This window comes from Chionomys nivalis, chromosome X (assembly GCF_950005125.1).
Source record: "Chionomys nivalis chromosome X, mChiNiv1.1, whole genome shotgun sequence".
In the NCBI taxonomy this organism is placed as follows: Eukaryota; Metazoa; Chordata; class Mammalia; order Rodentia; family Cricetidae; genus Chionomys; species Chionomys nivalis.
Window position 1 is genome coordinate 117429005 of NC_080112.1, and position 22498 is coordinate 117451502.

A 22498-nucleotide genomic window follows, 5' to 3' on the forward strand; every position below is an offset into this window, starting at 1 on the left:
ACTTTCTCTATTGCTGCATCTCCACACAGCTACACTCTTTACATACAGCGATATATCTGTTTGCATACATACATCTCTCTCCTACACAGCCATACATCTCTATACACAGTTACATCTATTTCCACAGGGCTACACGCCTTTCTTTTACATCCATTTAACACGCACGCGCTCACACACATGTGCACACACGCACACATACACACTTCTACATCATTCACACATTCTTTACTCTCTCATTCCCTCTCTCACACTTGTCTCATGCTTCTTCTTCATCTCTCAGTGCTCTCTCTCTCTCTCTCTCTCTCTCTCTCTCTCTCTCTCTCTCTCTCTCTTCCCAACTCTTTACACAGCAGCCTTCTCTCACAGCCAAACTGCGGGACAATTGTACATTTCCTTTTCAGGGCCTGACCCATGCTCAGAACACAAGGTAAGTCACACAGTTTTTTTTCAGGTCAGGGAGTAACGCTTGGCCATGCATGTAGCTCTAAGTTGGTGAGGGCACTCAGACAGAAAATGCCATGGCAATTCAAAGCTTAATAATAACAATTGGCTGGACCTTGACTGGTAGGGAGTGTGTGCAGAAAGCCCGTTGCTGCAAGAGGTTTCTGTCTACCAAAGTTGCCTTAAGCCTGACCTTGAATCAGCAACAAACACCTAATGATGTGGGAGTGATTTCTTTTTAATCTGTTGCTTTCATTGGTTAATTAATAAAGAAACTGCCTAGGCCCATTTGATAGGCCAATCCTTATGTGGGTGGAGTAAACAGAACAAAATGCTGGGAGAAAGAAGCCGAATCAGACAGTGGCCATGATTCTCCCACTCCAGACAGATGCAGGTTAAGATCTTTTCTGGTAAGCCAGCTCGTGGTGCTACACAGAATATTAAAAATGGGTTAGATCAATATGTAAGAGCTAGCCAATAAGAGGCTGGAACTAATGGGCCAGGCAGTGATTAAAAGAATACAGTTTCTGTGTAATTATTTCGGGTAAAGCTAGCCGGGTGGCGGGACGCAGCCCTGCCGCTGCTGCTCCTATCACAACAGAGTGGCCCTCCAACGTGATGAACTAAATCCACTTGAAAACCTGAGAGGGCTTTAAAAAAAGGGGAGAGAGAGTTTAACACAGCTTTTGGCTGTTTGTGGGTGGCATGCCACAAAGAAATTTTCCCGACTCAGCTGCAGGAAAAAAACTGGCTGTTTTAAAATGCCGGCTTTCTGGGCTGTGCCACCATTGTGATCTCTGTCTGGCTCCTGCGGGAGACAGAGACTTTGAATAGAGCATTTGGCGTAAAGTGCTACGGCTTGCTTGATGGCAATGTGGACTGCTGTGTGCCTGGAACTGTGTGTGGCTCAGGGGCACCAAATGGCTCTGAGGCAGGAGGGCTCAGCTCCACCACGCTGAACTGTGCTGGTCTCAGGCAAGAACTACCGTAATTACCATAATAACAGCACAGTTAAGGTTTAGACTGGGCAGGACACAGGCGGTACCGTATTACCTGTACATGGTGCAACTTAAGTTTTTAAGAAGTGCTTAACATTTTAAGAAATGCTCCTGCATAGTAAAAAAAAAATTACAGATTCACAATAAAACAGATTCAGACATAAAAGACCACAGTGTTGGATGAGTGTACGTAGGCTTGAGAGAGAATAAAAAAATATAGAGAATAAAGTTAATGGTTTTTTTAAAAAAAGGGTAAAGTCTTTAAAGAGACATAGTACAGATAGTTATAGATTAAAAGAAATAAAGAAAAATAAGCCACGTAGAAATGGAAAATTCACAGAGAGTCTGGATTCTTTGTATTATTGTGTTTTCTTTAAAATTTTTGACTGTGAAGGAGCTAAATACAGAGAGACATTTCATTGTGTGGTCTGCCAAACTACATGTATGTTCTAAAGGTATCATGATTTCAGAATTTGGGTCTAAGGATATGATGCTTTGGAGAGGGTCTTCTTTTGTTTTCACAGAGGACGAGACCCTGTGGATTGTTTCTATCCCAATATGGTATGATAGACCACGCCCTCCTGAAAGGTTGCTGTGAACACCCTCACAAAATTACTTCACTCAACTGCCAACTGAGATGACCCTGGCACACAGGTTGTACCATGAAAGACCTAATTAACGACACCCCATTCAGCAGGAAGCAGTTTGGAGAGAAAAAACTGCGCCCATGTTCCCAAATATGGTTTATAAACGTTCTTTTACATTTAAAGGGGAATATGATATAGATATGAATAATTTGCATTGGTATGGATTTTAAGGTCAATTTTGTTATATGTATATGTATTTCTGATCTTGATTAAGGTATTGTGATTGTGTAGTTTATTTAAAATATAATGTATAATTAGGAAATATAGATTGTTGATGGATAATCATTGATAATAGTCAAGCTTGTAGTCATGTTGGTTAAATTTTCTAGATATATAGAGATATATTTCAGTTACATAGGCATTCTTCATATCTTTCAAAGACTGCAGAATATGGCATCTAAAATGTTTTAATAACTTAGGGTTTTTCATTCCAATGAGACACGTCTGCTCCTGGCAGCACCAGTCTACTTCAAGAGGAAGATGGGCATCGAAGAGGCTCCTTATGGAGTTGGTTAGCCATTTGGGCAAGAAACTGCTCTTGCCTGGACTGATGCATAAACTGGACACAAAGAACCTGCAGAGAGAGGACTGCTGAACTTGCCTAAAGGTGAGATGATTCTTTGGGGTTCCTGATTTATGAAAGAGTCTATGAGACATTCTGCAGGACACAGCAGATAGTGGCTGAACTGTCTTTGAAATTTCCTGCTTCATGGAAATGTCTGCTGAAAACTATGGGCCTGTAGGCTGAAGACGGATGCCCCAATGATACAAAAGAACTTTGGGTGACTGTACAGGCAGCAAGATGTCTCTGTCATTTCTAGAGTTTTGGATTTCTTGTTTGCTTAGATAATATTATATCCTTCTGGAGTCTTTGATGGAGTTGAAGAATGGATACATAGTTGTAGTTTCCTTAGTTATGATAAAAGATAAAATAGATATAAATATTGTAACTGTAATTCTTGCTTGATAATTGTTTTGCTATATGTAATTTTACTATGTTAAAATGAAAGCCTTCTTTTTTGTTTAAACAGAAAAAGGGGAAATGATGTTGGAGTGATTTCTTTCTAATTTGTTGCTTTCATTGGTTAATTAATAAAGAAACTGCCTAGGCCCATTTGATAGGCCAACCCTTAGGTGGGTGGAGTAAACAGAACAGAATGCTGGGAGAAAGAAGTCAAGTCAGGCAGCCACCATGATTCTCCCACTCCAGACAGACGCAAGTTAAGATCTTTCCTGGTAAGCCAGCTTGTGGTGCTACACAGAATATTAGAAATGAGTTAATCAAAGATGTGAGAATTAGCCAATAAGAGACTAGAACTAATGGGCCAGGCAGTGTTTAAAAGAATACAATTTCCATGTAATTATTTCGGGTATAAAGCTAGCTGTGCAGGTGGCCGGGTGCCAGGAACTTAGCCCACCGCTCCTAATTCAACAACCTGGGAAATACACCTAGGCATGTTCCCACTGCTTGTGTGTTTATCTCGTGAAAATATTCGCTCTATTGGGCACACATACAGCTGTTATTAGGGAAGGAATATAGTGGCGCATAAGCGAAATTACAGACAGAAGGAACCGGTTATTTACATTTGGTAACTCCACGGATTTTCCAAGTGGCGCTCCCCATCAGAGAGTCTTTCAACTGCTGGGTCAACCTGCTGAACACTAGATGTCACCTGCTGCATAATTTCGCAGCAGCTCTCAGCATTGATCCTGGCCACTGAACTGCTGTCTTTCTGCAAATAATTGTAAATAACTCTTGCTGCAGCTTTCCCGAGCTGCCTTTCTGTATACTTCACACAACTGTGGTCCTTGCCTTGAGAAACTCAAACTGGACATTAAGACTATTTCCTGATACTCTGCTGGGGACAGCCCTGCAAGTAAGTGGTAATAAAGACTCCTTTTGGAGCCGGGTAGCGGTGTCGCAGGCCTTAGTCCCAGCACTTGGGAGGCAGAGGCAGGCAGATATCCATGAGTTTAAGGCCAACCTGGTCTACAAAGTGAATTCAAGTACAGCCAGGACTGTTTCACAGAGAAATTCTGTCTCAAAAAAAAAAAAAAGAAAAGAAAGAAAGAAAAGAAAGAAAGAAAGAAAGAAAGAAAGAAAGAAAGAAAAAGACTCCATTTGATTTATTCAGGCATCTCAGGAAATTTTCTCTTCATGTACCCCATAGCAGTACTTACTAATCCTCCTTCCCTAGCTGCTCAAATGCAGAGATAATAAATGAGTACGACCACAAAAATAACAGTAGCATTATTGACATTATTTAATAGAGTTTGATGTCTAACCAAAATGCTTCCAGACAGGCGGTGATGGTGCAAAAGTTGGGTAGTAGTGTCACAAAGAGCCTGGCAGTGGTGGCACATGCCTTTAATCCCAGCATTCAAGAGGCAGAGGTAGGCAGGTCTCTGTGTTCAAAGCCAGCCTGGTCTACAGAGTTCGAGGACAGCCAGGGGAGAGAGCCTGAGAGCCATGACAGGTTTCTAACAGCCCCTGCCAGGAATCGGGCCTAACTTTCAGTTTACTGGAGGTGGCTCAAACTTAGCAAACAGTTCTCAGGAAAAATCACAACTCAGAGACAACCAATCAACAGGTACCCCCTTGGTCTTCTGCTGGCTCAGCAGACGACCAGTCTTCTGATAGCTAAAGATGGCTTTCCCAACCCTGCTGCTGGAGCCAGGAGGTGGTAGCACATGCCTTTAATCCCAACACTTGGGAGGCAGAAACAGGTGGATCTCTCTGAGTTCGAGGCCAACCTGGTCTACAAGAGCTAGTTCCAGGACAGGCTCCAAAGCTACAGAGGAACCCTATCTCGAAAAACAAAAACCCAAAAAACAAACAAAAAAAATCCTGCCACTAAAAATTCTCTAACCACTAGAGCCACCCACTGCCGCGCCAGTGCGGGCTGGAACCAAGAGTCTCGGCAGAGGGTGCCCAGGTTGAATGAATACACAGAGCAGAAGGTTGAGGTGGAACAGCTTCCTTTATTGTCTGCTGGGCTGGTTTTATACCATGGCACCAAATGAGGAGAGGGCTGCGAAGGAACTGTAACCTGACCCTGGCAGGGATCAAGGAACAGTCACCATGCACTCAAAATTCCTTCCTTCCCCGCTCCAGGAGCAGAGGGAATTTATTATATTTTCCTTGCAGATAAGTACCTCAAATGGGGGCAGGGATACCAACCCGGGGCTGCAATTCCCACAACCCACCAATCAGTCCCAGACTAATCAATCTCTCCTCCCTGGAATTCTCCTAACCCAGTTTAAAAGGAGTCTGTAGGCTTCTCTGGTCGGTACCATGGCCACCCCAACATGTTGGAATTAATAAAATGTTCTTGCTTATTGCATACGTGGCTGGTGGTCTTTTATGCAACTTCTCACAGACCATAACACCAGGGATATGCAGAGAAACCCTGTTTCCAAAAAACACCAAACAAAACCAAGCCAAACCAAAACAGAAGGCTCCTAAATAGTGCTGGATCTCTCTAAACATCTCAGGAGGAATACAGGAGGCTGTTGGAGAGGAGTGAGGGAAGTTTGAGGGCTCGGGTTCTGGGATGTACAAGTCCAAGTCAACAGCACCAGCACAGATTCCATGAAGTATCTATAGCCACAGTAGAGACTTCATGGCACAGAAGCAGGTCCTACATGCTCTATGCCCTGCAATCCTACGTAGAGGCAAAGGAGGACCCCTTATCGTGTAAGCACTCTCAGATAATCAACACCAGGAAGTGTTCAATACAACCACAACAGAGCACTGGGGCATTTTGCAAAAGGAGTGTCTGGGCAGAGAAGATGGCTCCGCAGTTAAGCTGCTTGCCGCCAAGCCTGAAGACTAAGTATAGTCCCTAAGACCCACATAATGGAAGGGGATACCAGATTTGTGATAGTTATGCTCTGGCCTCTATCCACCAGTGTACAAATACACACATAAACAAACGTAATAGAAAATGAAAATAGCTCCAAACAAAGCAGGGAGCTTTCATGTGAGCATCCAGAGTCCCAAACTCCAGCAACCTGGACACCTTCCACACATAATGCACTCGGCTTTTCGTGTGTGGTTAGGCAAACTCTTAGCGTGTAAACTACTGCCTGATTGTTTCATCTTATTTACAGTGTAGGGACTTTGGGAACGAATGGGCCAGAACCGTGGAGCAAGAAGTGCTGCCTGCCTTGCTTTGAGAGACTAGATCCAGTCTCTGTCGCACCAGCGCTTGAGGCACGAGGCGCGAAGGCACAAATGCGCATGCGTGCTGGGGGAGGAGGTGGGGGGACTTTAATCTCCACAGATTCAGTTCACGCGAGATTTCCCTCTCGTTCCTCTGCCTCTCCTCCCCACAAGTCACATGTTTACCCTCACAACAGCCACATCCGGACGCATGCCACCCAAACCCCACAATCTCGCGAACTTTGCACTCTGGCCAATCACCAGCCTCGTACCTCATGTACATTTCAACCCCTCCAATCCCTAGCATTGTGTGTATCTGCATCTCAGCCCAGCCAATCCCAAGGACAATCCCTAGACTGTCCAATCAGCAGTGTACTGTGCAATTTGTCCAATCCCCATCATCCTGTATATCCTAGCCGTCCAATCCCCAGCGCTGTGAACGTCACAGTCGGTGGGCAGAGTTCCCTCACGTTTGCCTCACAAAGCTTGGAGCAGAACAGTTGGCGGAGGCACAGTGAGCGGGTGTCCATTTGCCACCTCACAGAGTAGAGTCCCGGAGAGCGCTGTAAGCCATCTTCGAAATGGAGCATCCCCACAAGTTCGAGCACAAGAACTCCAACTTGCAGAACCTAGAAGGTGCTGCTTCTTTGGAAAAAGGCAAAGGTCGGTGCTCGGGCTACAATTGGGAAACCTCTGGGGGGAATTGAGCGGTTATACCCCCCCCCCAAGAAATGAGTTCTGTGGAGGACACAGGTAGACAGGGTGGTACCGGGATGCCACCGATACTACTCTTCGGTGGTGGCCTTTAGATGTGGGATGTAGAGCTGAACGCCTTTGTGCTTTTCTCTCTGTTGTCTGTCTCTGGATGTCTTGGCATCCCGAGCTCTCTCTCTATCCTCCTTTTCAGAAGCCAAGCCTCCTGTGGTCAGTGGGGGAGAGGGGGGAGAGCAATGGTGGTGATAAAATCTGTCCCAAACCTTATTTGGGAGTAGCTGCGGGGGAAGGCAACGGTTTTTGTTTTCTAGGTGTCGGTGTGGTAGCACCCACCATGAAGAATGACGAGGAAAAAAAAGGCTACGGGGACCAGAACCAGCCAACCTTTGAGGCCGCAGCTGAGGTGCAGAAACTCCGAGATGACATTGAGCTCCAAGCCATCTGCACCGCCTTTAGCAGGCTGCAGCTTAGGGAGCTGGACTGCGTCTTCCAACGCACTCAGTACCCCAACGTGTTTGGGCGGTAAATCTTTTATTCTAGGGGGCGGGAAGTTTCCTCCCGGGGTGCCTTGGACTTCTCCCAGCTTCCTGCACTCCCCTCCATAGTCAAAAGCTGTAGGGCCCACTGGGTGGGAACGATCATCTTTGCCAAGGTTAGTATCCCCAACTCTTGGGATCCTAACACTTGAGAAGCAGAAGCAGGAGGGTCACCATCAGTTTAATGTATTCCATTTTACCTATAACAAAATCTTGAACATTTGCTGTTTTATTCCCCTTAGGAAGGAACTTGGGACACCGGTGAATGTTGAACCCGAAGCGGAGTCATGTGAACCAGAAGCATCCGCGTAGTGGGTCTAAAACCCACTACGTGCCCCCATGTTTGTGAAATAAGCGAAATTTGGGAACAGTTGGATATAAAACAAACATCAGCATATTTAATCCCCTATCCAATATATGTAAAGTGAATTTTAAATGTGGCCTTCGGGGGTAAAAAAAATTGAAATAAGCATCAAATGAGAATCTCGCCCAAAGAATTGTAACTCTCTAATGGAAAAAAATAAAAAGGAACCAACTTGTTCCTGTTTAGTGTACAATTAAATAAATGTCAACAGTGTAATATTGCTGCTGCTCTTGTTTAGGGAATACTTCTGGGTGGGGTTGCGTTCTGTACCATTGTAACCTGGGAAATTTGCAAAGTAATTCACCAGGACTCAATGCTATGATTCCAGTAATCATTTTAAAAACAGGTTTGAAAAAGAGCACTCAACAGTTAAGAGCACTGACTGCTCTTCCAGAGGACCCAGGTTCAATTCCCAGCACCCACACGTGGCTCACAACTGTTTGTGACTCTAGTGCCAGGAAATCTGACCCTGTTCTGGCTTCCCTGTGCACGTGGCACTCACATGGTGTACAGGCAGGCATACAGGCGAGAAGAGGATTGTGCCTGAGAAATGAAGCCTCACATCCAGGGGAATGGTCAGAGGCAGGTAGCCCCGCCAGAGACCCAATTGCCAATACTGAATGGAAAGCGAGGCCGCTAGTAAACGAGAAAGCAGATTTGTTGCAGGTGCAAGAGAGCAGCTCTGTTGAGAGTGAGCAGGTGGCTAGGGTCCCAGCGTGAAGTGATTACCTTTCGGTGAGCTCTGCCCCTGAGCTAGCATGCTGCATGCAACAGAGTTAGTGGCAGAGGTTTATTGGGGAGGGGAAAGCGAACCAGTGAAAGGGTGATGCTTCCATCTATCAGGATCGCTGGCAGAATGTTGCAAACGTCCTGTAAAATATCAGGATATAGAGTGCCCGGAAATAGATTTTTGGTAGGCTTATTCCCCATGAGTGAGACAGAACAAGATCCAATGGCTTTTAACAAGCTAGGATGGAGCGAGAAAGGCACAAGTCGCTCAGGAGAGTCATCACTCAAGGGGAGGGGAGGGTGCATAAGGCAAAGCCGGAAGAACTCAAGGGTCCAAGAAAGGCACAGGCCACCCAGTGAGTCGTCGTTCAAAGGGTGAGGGCTGAATGCTCTGAGCCTGAGTACCAGGACTTAACGAGGCCAAAGGGCAAGAAACCATGCTCGAGAGATGAGTTCTCACTCGTGGGAAATAGCAAGAGGTGGGGAAGAGGGAGGAGCTCACTAACCGTGCCAGTTTTGAATGGAGGGACCCAACGATCTAGAGAAGCTAGACTGTCATCCTATGTGAACTGGGTTTCAGGGTCCTGGAGTGCCTCAAACTGTTGGCGGGCAAGAGGAAGCACCAGCAGAGCCTTTCCTGGTCAGGGAACCAGTGTAATTTTTAAAAAGCGGCGCCAATCCAGCGGAGGTGGCGCACACCTTTAATGCCAGCACTCAGGAGACAGAGGCAGGCAAACCTCCATAAATTCGAGGCCAGCCTGGTCTACAAGAGCCTAGTTCAGGACAGCTGGAACTGTTACACAGAGAAACCCTCTCTCGGAAAAACAAAAACAAAACAAAAAAAAAATAAATAAAAAGCGGCAAAGCAGCGCACGAGAGAAAGACTCCATATGTGCCACAGCTCAAGTGGAGGGGTTTCTTATTAGGAGTGAGGAACCTTAAAAAAGAGGGAAGGGGAGGGGGAGACTGGCCTCTGGGGACCGGAGCAGCAAAAGATCAAAGAGAGGCGTGGGGGGGGGAGGGGGAGAAATGGGGACAAAGGGAGAGACAGAGGGGGGGGGAGGGAGGGAGGGAGGGAGGGAGGGAGGGAGGGAGGGAGGGAGGGAGGGAGAGGGAGAGAAAGGGAGAGGGAGAGAGAGAGAGAGAGAGAGAGAGAGAGGGAGAGGGGGGAGAGAGGGAGAGAAAGGGAGAGGGAGAGAAAGAGAGAGGGAGAGAGGGGGGAGAGAGAGAGGAGAGAAAGAGATGGGAAGTGTGCGGGGGCCCTTTTTAAAGGGAACATAGTGAATGTGCACAGGAGGTGCTCTTAGTGGCTGCAGCTGAGGATGTACCCTGTCAGGACCCCAAGGGCAGGCCAGTGCAGATGCCTGAATACTAACAGGGTGGGCAAAAACAAACATGGAAGAGAGAGACCAGGCTGTGAGATCCTCCATAACTGAAGAGAGGGGATCTCTAACTTCACTAAGATGCCTAGCAGTCTGAAAGTAGCTTCTCAAAGGTGTGACGAATTACATAGTGTGCAGCTTCCCGTACTGCAGTCGATTGTTCAAGACACTAAAACGATCCCTATTGTCGTCAGATTTCAGGTCTTGTTTAAATACCAGAGGATCAGCCGGGCGGTGGTGATGCACACCTTTAATCCCAGTACTCGGGAGGCAGAGACAGGTGGATCTCTGTGAGTTCAAAGCCAGCCTGGTCTACAAGAGCTAGTTCCAGGACAGGCTCCAAACTATGGAGAAACCCTGTCTCGAAAAAACAAAAACAAAACAAAAAGAAAAAAAACCCAGAGTGTCAGAGGACATTAATTAATGCTCAGAAATGAGCCCCCACCCCCATTTCCCAGGGTTCTGTAATACCATCCTTGCTCTGGTGTCTGACTGGAAATGGGATGCTGCTGAAGTCATTGTCAGCTGGACCACCTACATCATTTATGCCTTCTCTTCCCCAGCCCCCTTCAGTCTTGTTTTCCTTTTCCTGCCCCCAATTTGCCTGGAATTGTAGTGATTGTTCTGTCTCTTTAAGAGACAAGCCACGCCCACTCCCTCCCCCATCCGCTGAGAGGCAGGCAGGTCTTCCTTCCTGCTTGCAGCCTTAGTCTCTCTCTCTCTCTCTCTCTCTCTCTCTCTCTCTTTTCTGGCTCCCTCTCAGAGAGGCAGCCCCCCCTCCACTCCCCCTCCCCTCCCTCCCCTCTTCTCCCCTCCTCTCCCCCTCCCCTCCCCCTCCCTCGGCTCCCCTCCCCCTTCCCTTCCCTCCACTCCCCTCCACTGCCCTTCCCTCCCTTCCCCTCCCTTCCAGAACCACTAAATAAATATCCAACCTAACTCTGTATGGCGTGCCTATCCTGTCTCTTGCCCGCCACCACGTGACAAGCAGACAGAGACCAGCCATCTTTGGAGACCTACCGTGTGGTCTCCTCTCGTGCACCATTCCTACCTGGGACTGGCTGCTCTCAGGACCTGCTGCCCCCTGCCTGCCACCACATGGCCCACTGCCTGCCACCATTTGGGAACCTGCAACGCTTCTGCTGCCTGCCGCTATCGGGGATCCTGCAGCATTTTTAATAATCCATTACAGTCATCTGCAGTCATTTTATAATACTCTCCATTTTTGTACTGTTTTATCTTATTTTATATATTTTAGTAGAGGATTTCAGCCCACAGGGTCCTGGAAGACCTCTCCCCTCCCCTCCTCCTCCTTTTCCCTTCCCCCTCCTCTCCCCTCCTCCCTCCTCTCCCCTCCCCTCTTCTCTCCCCTCCTCCTCCCCTCCTCTCCCCTCAGCTCCCTTCCATAACCACTAAATAAATATCCAACCTAACTCTGTATGGTGTGCCTATCCTGTCTCTTGCCTGCCACCATGTGACAAGCCCTTAAACTTGTGGTCTGCCTTACCCTCCCAGGAGCTACAATTAGAAGTGAAGGCAACTACACCCATCTCCCAGGGATTTGGTTGGTTGGTTGGTTGTATCACCATTGTCATCATCATCATCATTATTAATTGCATTTCAATTCACGCACAATTCTTAACACACATACCAACAGTCTAAAGACCCATGTACTGTGTTTCCAGTGGTATTCCCGCTTCAGTTGTGGTGAAAAATCAGCCTGCAGAGGAGTTCACATATGAATACGTTCTAGTACCAATAGACCTTTACCTAATTCCATCTGATTCAAGGTGTTAGATCATACACAGTACTGTTGTGGAGTGAGTCCAAGAACACCAGGGAAAGACCACCAAAGAGAATTGACATTTAAAAGATATAAAGCAAGGTTATTTTATTTATAGCAATGTTGCAACAACAGCCTTCTTTGCCAACCTGAGAGCTTCTGTAGAAGGAAACGACAGGAGCTGGAGTTTTTAAAGGCACAAACCACAATTGTCTCAACTCTGGGGATTTTCTGTTATAGGAGGCATTATCGTGTTTGTTTTGTTTTCTGAGCAAGCAAGTGGTTAAGGATGATTATAGAAGCATTATGAGCATCTGGCTAATATTTTAGGATAACAATTACAAAATAAGGGAAGGTGAGCCTGGTGGCTCTGAAATCAGTCTCCTCTTCACATTGCTGTCGAGATTCAACCGCTGACATAACTGACCTTAGGGTCATGGTCTAGACAATTCATGACTAACAACCCTTAAGCTAAGGATAAGGTCCTGCTGACGCCTAGTTTTTTTCTTTTTATAACACCGTAACTGAGTTTGAAATTGAGTTTAAAATGGAGCTACTTTTTAACCATTACAGTACACACCCAAATTTTCCATCTTTTGCAGAACATTATTAAAAGTATTAGAAAACTGGCCTACCAGGATCAGCGACACTACAGAGGGCATCAGTTCTCACAGGTAATAATCAAGGGGTTTGGAGTCTAGAAAATAGTTCCTACTAAAAGCTCAGGACTAAAAGTAATTTAAGATATTCAAGACACATTAGCTGCGTGACAGCGACTCCAAATGCCACTTAGTATGCTTTGTTTTGGAGACCTGTATGGCTCTGGGACTGGCCTAGACTAGGGTAACAAAATGAAGACAGGATGAGACAGGAAAGGTTGAGATGGTGTGGGCTGTGTGCTCTGTCAGAGATGCCCTAGCAATAGCCAGGAAACTGAAGCTTGCTTATTATAACCAACACCAAAGAAGATGCAGGTTAGCTAATCTTAGAAGGGTGTTTCCATAAGAGAGTAGTCTCAGGCTGTAGCTAGCCAGTTGTTTTAGATAAAAGTCATTGTTTATAAACGTCATGTATAGACTAGGGGAAGGCCTTGCCATTCACTTGGGTCTGAAGTATTGCGGTCCTGGACATGTTGGTGCTCGTGTCAATGATACACACTCATACAGAGGTACACTTGCTCAGCACACTTATCATTCTAGTATATAAAACTAACTGCCCTTTATGGGATGTTAAAGCCAACACCCAAGAGAGTCATAGCATTCTGTGATTCAATATCCTAATATTTTCTAATTGCACTAAAAAATAAACAACCAAGGCAGGCATGGTGGCACATGCCTTTAATCCTAGCACTAGGGAGACAGAAGAAGGCAGATCTCTGAGTTTAACACCACCTTGGTCTACAGAGTGAGTTCTAGGTCCATCAGGGCTACATACATGGTGAGATCCTGACTCAAAAGAAAACAAAAAAGTGATAATATTGCATCTTTTAAAAATCATTTATGAGCTAATCCTGGTGGCACACACTCAGGGGGCAGAGACAGACACATCTCTCTATGAGTTTGAGGTCAACCTGGTATACACAGCAAATTCAAGCCCAATCATAGCTACATATTGAGATTTAATTTATACACACATAGTCTGTGTGTGTGTGTGTGTGTGTGTGTGTGCGCGCGCTTTGGAACAATGGCTGGGTAATTAGGAGCACACAGTGCTCTTACAGAGGACCTAAATTTGGTTTTCAAAACTCATGTCAGGCTGCTCACAACCACCTGTATCTCCAGCTCCAGAGGGCCCCATGCCCTATTCTAGCCACCAAGGGCAACAACACATGTATAGCACTCATTAACATGCATATATATGTATATATATATAAATTTTTAAGTTAAAATTTTAAAAAAATACGCTTAAAAACGGAATGATCAAAGATACCCCATTTTTAAAAAACTGTTCCAATAGAACTATTAAAATATTCACACCAGAGATGACCACTCAGGCGCAGTTTATAGCCAATTAAAAGTCTTTATCTGTCTGGGACACACTCGGGTATTTGAGACCCAAGTGTAGTTCTTAGTGTTTAGGGTAAGGGATTTTTTGTGGCAAAAACAACATCCTGGTATCTTGCTCAGGGGCTTCAGGGGAAGGTTTTTCACAAGCAAGCAGTTTAACAGAAGCTAAGGAAAACAGTTAGCTGGATGGGGTTCTACACAAGCAGTTTAACAGAAGCTAAGGAAAGCAGTTAGCTGGATGGGGTTCTACACAAGCAGTTTAACAGAAGCTAAGATAAGCAGTTACCTTGGGCATTGTGAGTCGGGTAATTTTCCATAGTGCTTCCCACCAAGGAGATCAAGTTCTAGTCAAATCTAAAATGGTCCCAGACTACAAGATGGAGGAACCTCTTCACTGTCTTACCCTGTCACATTATAAACAGTTGATTAAAATAGCCCTTTGTATTGGATAATAAGTAGAACAGGGTCCACTGACAGACACGATGTGTGGCTAATCAAGTGTGGCCTCCTCTTCTCCATCAGAGGTTGCATTGTCATCTATTTTCATTTCTCCATTTACTGCAGGGAAATTTCCTTTAGTTTCCAGGCTAACGACTTCAGCCTGTTTTCCTTTTGCTCCCCTCTTTCCTTTTATTTGTACATTTTAAAAAGTACATTCATTCATTGTACACATGTGTGTGGCACACACGTGTGCTCACATGGCAGGAATCAGTTCTCTTTCCACCAAGTCGCTTGGCCCATTTTGGGACACAGAGCATGTTGTAGTGGTGGTAGTGATAGGGATTATATTCGGGCCCTCGGAGTTGCTTTTATATTCATTTTGTGGGTGTCTGTATGAGTGTGCACATGCAACAGTGGGTATATGCAGGTCAGAAGACAACTTGTGGGAGCTGGTTGCCACTGTCCACCATGTGGGTCCTAGGGATTGAACTCAGGTCCTCGGGCTTGGCATTAAGTGTGTTTACCTGTTGAGCCATCTCTCCAGCCCACAAAATCTATTTTCTGAAAACACAAGGTAATGTGCTAGCCCTTAGTCTTGCCTTTTGAACTTGGCAGGCCTGATGCAAGAGGACACTTAAAATAAAACTTTCTTAATACATTTGTTTTGTTTTGTTTTCTTCCGAACATACTTTCTCCAATTTATTTGCCCCCTTTCCCTCCCCTTCTTTATTAATCATTTGACCATACCTCTCTATTATGTCCTGTATTAATTTGGTCAATAGAATACTCCCTCAAGCTCCAGTCACATTTTAAAAATGTTATTTATTTGTTTTTATGTGTGCATGAGTGTTCTGATTTCATGTATATCTGTGCATCACTTTCATGTCTGTGTCTGAGGAGGCCAGATGAGGGTATCAGATGTACCGGGACTGGAGTTACAAATGGTTATGAGCCACTGTGTAAATGCTGAGAATTGAACCCTGATCCTCTGGAAGAACAGCCAGTGCTTTCACCACTAAGCCATCACCCCAGCCTATTTTTTTACATTTTTCTTAACAAATCAATTTTTATTCTAAAAAACTCAAACAATAAATCTTGTCCATATTCATTTCCCTTCCTCAACTCCTCCCATATCCTTTTACCTCCTTACCGATCCAGTTCTATTTCTTTCGACCCTGTCATATTTTTAACCACTGACAGACATAGATCCTCCCAATATGGTCAAATAGCCTGACCTATGAGTTTGAAAACTTCCCATACATCTAGAAATCTAGCGTCATCAAAGTCCTTTCTATTCAATTGGGTCCAATTCATTATTTGCAAAGAAATTCTAGCAAAGCCATAATCCTAGTTGTTATTAGGAATCGCAGGTATGTATTGGTTAAGAAGTTGTCTTACTTGATTCCTATTGCTGTGATAAAGATCATGGCCAAAAGCAAGATGTGGAGGGAAGGGTTTATTTAGCTTACACATACTAAGTCACCATCATTAAGGGAAGCCATATTAGGGGCTTAAGACAGAAATATGGAGGCAGGGACTAAAGGAGAAACCATAGAGGAGTGCTGCTTACTGTCTGGATCTCTATGGCTTTCTCAGCCTGCTTTTTTTTATGCCATCACAGACCACCAGCCTAGGGGTGGTATTTCCTATAGTGGGCTGGACTTTCCCACATCAAACATTAAGTTTGTGGCGCATGCCTTTAATCCCAGCACTCGGGAGGCAGAGGCAGGCGGATCTCTGTGAGTTCGAGACCAGCCTGGTCTACAGAGCTAGTTCCAGGACAGGCTCCAAAGCCACAGAGAAACCCTGTCTCGAAAAACCAAAAAAAAAAAAAAACTATATTAATTACAAGGCTGCTTGACCAATAGCTTAGGCTTCTTATTAACTAACTCTTACATCTTAAATTAACCTATTGCTATTATTTTATATTTTACCACAAGGCTTGTGGTTTACTGGAAAGGTTCCTGGGCATCTGTCTCTTCAGCAGCAACATGGTGTCTTTCTGACTCCATCTTCTTTTCTCCTCTATCTCTGCTTGGAATTCCTGCCTTGCTCTATTCTATGCTGCCATAGGCCCCAAATAGCTTTTTTATTAACCAATGCTAATAAAACATATTCACAGCATACAGAGGAGAATCCTACATCACTTCCCCTTTTCTGTCCATACTGCTTCCTGCTTTTGGGGGGGGGGACACTATTAATCAGGTCTTTCATGGTGTATCCTGTGTGCTAGGTTCATCTCAATCAGCAGTTGGGCGAGGTAATTTTTTGAGGGTGTTCATGGCAACCTTTCAGGGGGCATGGTCCATCAAACCACATTAGTCTGGAAGGAATCCACAGGTTCTCATCTTCTGTGGAAACAAAAGAAAAACCTATTTTCCAAAGCAACATATCCTTAGATCCAAATTCTGAAGTCAAGATACCTTTATATTATACATGCTGGTTTAGCTTAGCAGCCCATACAATGAAATGTCTCTCTGTACTTACCTCCTTCACAGTCAAAAATTCAAAGAATACACAATAGTATATATAATCCAGACTCTCTGTGAATTTTCCATTTTTACGTGGCTTATTTTTCTTTACTCCCTTTAATCTATGACTATCTGTACTCTGATAAAGGCTGGCATGCCTGTGGCTGTTGAGCTGACTATGCCATTCCAACCAGGAGTGGGATGACAGCAGGCATAATTCTTTTTCTTTGTGGTTCAGGTTCTATATTGAAATGTATTCTCCCTTCTTCCCCATTATATAGGTATACCTGGGGCAGGATGTGTATTAAGATGCATAATAGGTGTTACTTGATTTGTATGGCATCAGAAGAGGCACATTTAGTGAAACTATTAGAACAAGGCTACCAAGTAGTCTCAGATACCTAGTCATATTGCTGTTGTCCAGATGAGTTAACTGGCAGAACAGCAGGCATCAGAAGAAGGGGAAGTGCCTAGGTTAAAGGTTTTGGATAGTAGACAAGTTTCAATCCCTTTTAAGTCCTCTAACATTAATTTGGGCTACCCTCAGTAAAAGCGAGCTCTGTCAGTCAATAGGCTAACAGTCTGGTTAGTTCCTATCCCTATGTAGTATGGTGGTAGGGGGTTAAGCATAACCAGCAACTCTGGCCGATTTCTGGCTGACAATGATTAACTAAATGGTGGACCTTGTAAAGTGTGGAAAACAGAAGTGGGGATCCCTCAGTTTCCTGGACAGCAGGAGGTGGGACTCTGGTTCTAGGTATGCTAAGTGAAATAGTTTCTTTGGAGGGAAGAGTTGTTTGGTACTTTGGCATCAGAAGGAGATCTTCATTAGGACCCAAAGATCTGAATGGCAGTGACTTCTGGATAGCAAACATATCCCCAAGGTCTCTTCCTGTGGAATAGAGTCTAATTCCCCAGGTTCTCCCTGTTTCCCAAAGGACAGAATCTTTTTTAAAGGAATTTCCAGGCCTTTAATTTTAGGGCCATTGAATTACATCTTCCTACTATGCATTCCTTGAGAGGGGGCTCGCTCTCTCTCTCTCTCTCTCTCTCTCTCTCTCTCTCTGTGTGTGTGTGTGTGTGTTTGTGTGTGTGCGTGTATGTATGCGTGTGTGAATATATGTGTGTATGTTTTCATTCATGTCTTTCAGGGAAGCCTCTGTTTTATAACCCCAATTCTTTCAACTGAAACTCTCTTGTTCTTTGCAACTAAGGGGTGTCCTAGTTAGGGTTCTTATTGTAGCGAAGAGACACCGTGACCACAGCAACTCTGTTTTTGGTTTTGGTTTTTGTCTTTTTGAGACAGGGTTTCTCTGTGTTGTAACAGCCCTGGCTGTCCTGGAACTCACTCTGTAGACCAGGATGGCCTCAAACTCACAGAGATCTGCCTGCCTCTGCCTCTGCCTCCCTGAGTGCTGGGATTAAAGGCATGCACCACCACTGTCCAGCCACAGAAACTCTTATAAAGGAAAACTTTAATTGTGATGGCTCACAGTTTCAGAGGTCCAGTTCATTATCATGTCAGGAGCATGGAGGCATGCAGGCAGACATGGTACTGGAGTAGTAGCTGAGAGTCCCACATCTTGCAGGCAACAGGAAGTTGACTAAAACACTGGGCAGTATACTAAGCCTAGGAAACCTCAAAGTCCTCCCCCACAGTGACACTCTTACTCCAACAAGACCATACCCACTCCAACAAAGCCACACCCCCTAATAATGCCACTCCCTATGAGATTATGGGGGGCAATTATATTCAGATTGCTACAGGGTTACACCTGCAGAGCATGCACAGAGTTGTAAACTATATTTTATGTGCATTTGTGTTTTGCTTGCATGTATGTCTTGTGAAGGTCTTGGATTCCCTGAAACTGGAGTTAGAGACAGTTGTTAGCTGCTATTGTGCCCAGAGTCCAGACCCCCAGAGACCATCAAGAGACCAGATCCAAGCCGGGCGGTGGTGGTGCACGCCTTTAATCCCAGCACTTGGGAGGCAGAGGCAGGTGGATCTCTATGAGTTCGAGACCAGCCTGGTCTACAAAAGCTAGTTCCAGGACAGGCTCCAAAACCACAGAGAAACCCTGTCTCGCAAAACCAAGAGAGAGAGAGAGAGAGAGAGAGAGAGAGAGAGAGAGAGAGAGACCAGATCCAGTGCAAAAGTAAAGAGTCTTTTTAATTACGAGTTCAAACCCAAGTCTCTTGTCCATCCGACTTAGTGGTGGAACAGGAGATACCTTGAGTCGCAATGGGACAGGATATTTATTAAGGGTAGAGCAAGGGGGGTCAGGGGGTCTGCAAATTGCATAGTAACAGCCTCAAGATTGGTGCACCTCTGAGCTGGGGGTACCTGTCCTAGGTTGATTGGTTAACTATAGCAGAGGGAAAATTGCTACTTCTGGTGGCAGTTGCTCTGGTTACTGCATTCCATCCTTATCACTAGAGAAAGCCCAGAGCCTGCTAGACTAGCCTCTGTTTGAATCTTTACCATATGGGGAGTATCTTCTGGTTTCTTCAGTAACTTAGGGCAAGGTCGGGCAAGGTCGGGGACACAGCACATCCTGCTGAGTCAGGGGCATACATCCTCCAGGGTCTTCTCTGCAACCTCTCATGGCTGCAGAATTATCAAAGCGAGGGCCTGGGCCCTTCACTATGTGTGTGCCAGGAGATGAACACAGGTCCTCTGGAAGAGCAGTCAGTGCTGTTAACTGCTGAGCCATCTATCCAGCCCCAGTAAACTCTGTATTCTTATCGCAAAAATAAATTCCCATATCTTTCTTTTCTCCAATGCAACCAAACACTTAAAGTGGGCATCAGTGAGCAAAAGTTGAGATAGAATACAGGCTGCTGGTTTGTAGGCACACTGGCTATCGCCTCCCCTGTATTTGTCTTGTTTAATTACCTGCTTCAGGCCTGAGGGCAGTGGGATTTGAAGCATGCCCTTGTATTCATCCCCCATAGGGCAAAACACAAGACTCAGAAGGAAGTAGAGGGACAGGAAATAGAAGGGTCTGGGGTCAATAAAACCTTCATTTGGCTCCATAGTCTAGGAGACAGTTGTGGAATATTCCTTTACACTACGTGAAGATGTGCCACTGTGATTGGTTTAACAAAAAGCTAAGCTAGGCAGAGGGTATAGGGAGGACTTCTGGACTGAGAGGACTCAGAGAAAAAAAAAATGGGGAGCTTGGCCCATTAGTTTTAACCTCTTATTGGCTAGTTCTTACATGTTGATCTAACCCATTTCTAATATTCTGTGTAGTACCACGAGCTGGCTTACCAGGAAAGATCTTAACCTGCGTCTGTCTGGAGTGGGAGAATCATGGCAACTGACTGACTCCGCTTCTTTCTTCCAGCCTTCTGTTCTGTTTACTCCGCCTATCTAAATTCTACCCTATCAGAGGCCAAGCAGTTTCTTTATTAATTAACCAATGAAAGCAACAGATAGAAAGATGACCCTCCTCCATCAAGTAACAAGCACGTGGAAGAACATAAATTAGAAATATATATATCAATTTAAGTTAAAAGAATTGGTTAAAAACAAGCCTAAGCTAAGGCCGAGCTTTCATAATTACTAATGCCTCCATGTCCTTTTTTGTGGGCTGGCATTCCAAAGACAAAACTGTCTACAGGAGACAGTCTATTTGGCAGAAGCGCTTCCTCTTTCTCCACGCGTGGTGGGTACCCAGCATCCATGTGACAGCTCACAACCATCTGTATAACTCCAGTTCCAGGAGATCGGATGCCCTATCCTGGCCTCTGTAGGTGCTATACACGTATAGCATGTATGTATGCACATACATACACACACACCAAGCACCTAAGCACGTAATATAAAAATAAATAATAATGTTTTTAAACTTCAATCTTTTTACTTATTTTGTATGTGTACGCCCAAGTAAATGAATTCCAGGAGATTAGAGGACATTTCACCCACATCAGTTCAATTCTTCCATAACATGGGTCTCAGAATCAAATGCACATCTTCGGACTTGGTAGCAGGTACTTACCTATACTGGCTGATACATCTCACTGGCCCTTAAATACTGGGCTGGCAAGATGGCTCAATGGGTAAAGGTTCTTACCACTGTAGGCAGATGTTTCCTGTCTCAGAGCTGCTCAGTCCCAAATACCCAGGAGTCACTTCCCAAACTACCACACAGAGGCTTAATAGTATTTATAAATGCTCAACCAGTAGCCCAGGCTTATATTAACCAGCTCTTACATTTTAAGCTAACCTGTATTCCTTATTTACACTCTGCCATGTGGTGGTAGCTTTTCTCAGTATGGCATGCCCATCTTGCTCTCAGAGACCCAGTCTGGCCTGTGCCTCTTGATTGCACCCTTCTCTTTTCCCTGTATCTTTGTCTGAATTTCCCACCGAGCTATGTTCTGTCTGGATATTAGCCAATTCAGCAATTTTATTAACCAATGGGAATAAAACATATTCACACCATACAAAAGAGTTATCACACAACATACCATCAAATCTGATGACCTAAGTTTGACCCCTGGGACCACATGGTGGAAGGCCAGAATGGATTCCCATAACATATACTCTAAGTTCCATATGAATGATGTGACCTCCACACACACACACAGTAAATGAATAAATTTAATAATTTTACAACATCTCTTTGTTTTGTATGTGCACACAGAACATATCTGTTTGCCAGGGCAAGGAGGTCAGAGGGCAAGGCTAGAGAATGAACAATTTACTCCTGTCATGTGATTGAAGGATGAAACTCAGATCCTCAGGCTTTATCTGCTGAGCTATCTCAATATCCCTCAAAAATTTTTATTTGTCTCTCTCTGTGTGTGTGTGTGTGTGTGTGTGTGTGTGTGTGCATGCGCACCCATGTGCACACGCACGCCTGAGTGTCCGGCTGTCTGGAGGTTTGATGACGTGTTACTAGAGTCAGCCTCATCTCCCTCTGACTCCGCCCTTTTTCCTCTCTGTATGTTCAGTTTGGCTTCCCCGCCGAGTCATATTCTGCCTTACTATAGGCCAAATTAGCTTTATTATCAACCAGTGAGAGTAATACATATTCACAGCATACAGAAGGATTATCCCACAGCAGCAGACTTATTTTTAAAGCTTAAATTTGGGGCTAGTGACATTGCACTGTGGTTAAAAGCACTGGCTGCTCTTCCAGAGGACCCAGGTTCAATTTCCAGCCCCACATGGTAACTAACAACCACCAGTAACTTCAATCCAAGGGAATCTGATGCCCTCTCTGGCCTGCCAGGCACTACAGGCACATGGTACACATACATATATACATGCAGGCAAAATACTTTTACATGTAATAAACATAAAAATTTAAAGTCTCAGTGTGTGTGTGTGTGTGTGTGTATGTGTGTGTGTGACTTTTACATGTAATAAACAAATAAAAATTTAAAGTCTCAGTGTGGGGGGGGGATGTCATCACAGTTTGTCTTCAAATGGTTTCCTCTACTGGCTTTCCACCATTAAAAAACTAAACTACAGGGCTGGAGAGATGGCTTAGAGGTTAAGAGCAGTGATTGATCTTCCAGAGATCCTGAGTTCAATTCCCAGCCACCATGTGGTGGCTCACAACCATCTGTAATGAAATCTGGTGCCCTATTCTGACTGCAGGCATACATGCAGACGGAACACTGTAAACAAAATAGATAAATAAATCGAGAGAGGGGGGGGGGGAATTTGAAATTAATTTTAAAAAACCGAAACTACATTTATTTATGATTTGTGTGCTGAGGGTCGGGTGTCTTGTCATGGTGCTCATGTAAAGGTCAGAGAAGAACCTGTGGGAGTTAGCTCCCTCCCTTCACAATGCTTGGGGCATCC

At 44.8% G+C, this 22498-nt stretch overlaps 1 protein-coding gene across 1 annotated transcript; it reads left to right on the plus strand.

The window, feature by feature from the left end:
* Positions 1–6832: 6832 nt before the first annotated feature.
* LOC130868608 (paired box protein 6 homolog) lies at positions 6833–7813 on the plus strand. Its single transcript, XM_057760765.1, has 3 exons — positions 6833–6914; positions 7277–7487; positions 7744–7813. The coding sequence occupies exons 1-3, from the start codon at positions 6833–6835 to the stop codon at positions 7811–7813; spliced, it is 363 nt and encodes a 120-aa protein (XP_057616748.1).
* Positions 7814–22498: the final 14685 nt, after the last annotated feature.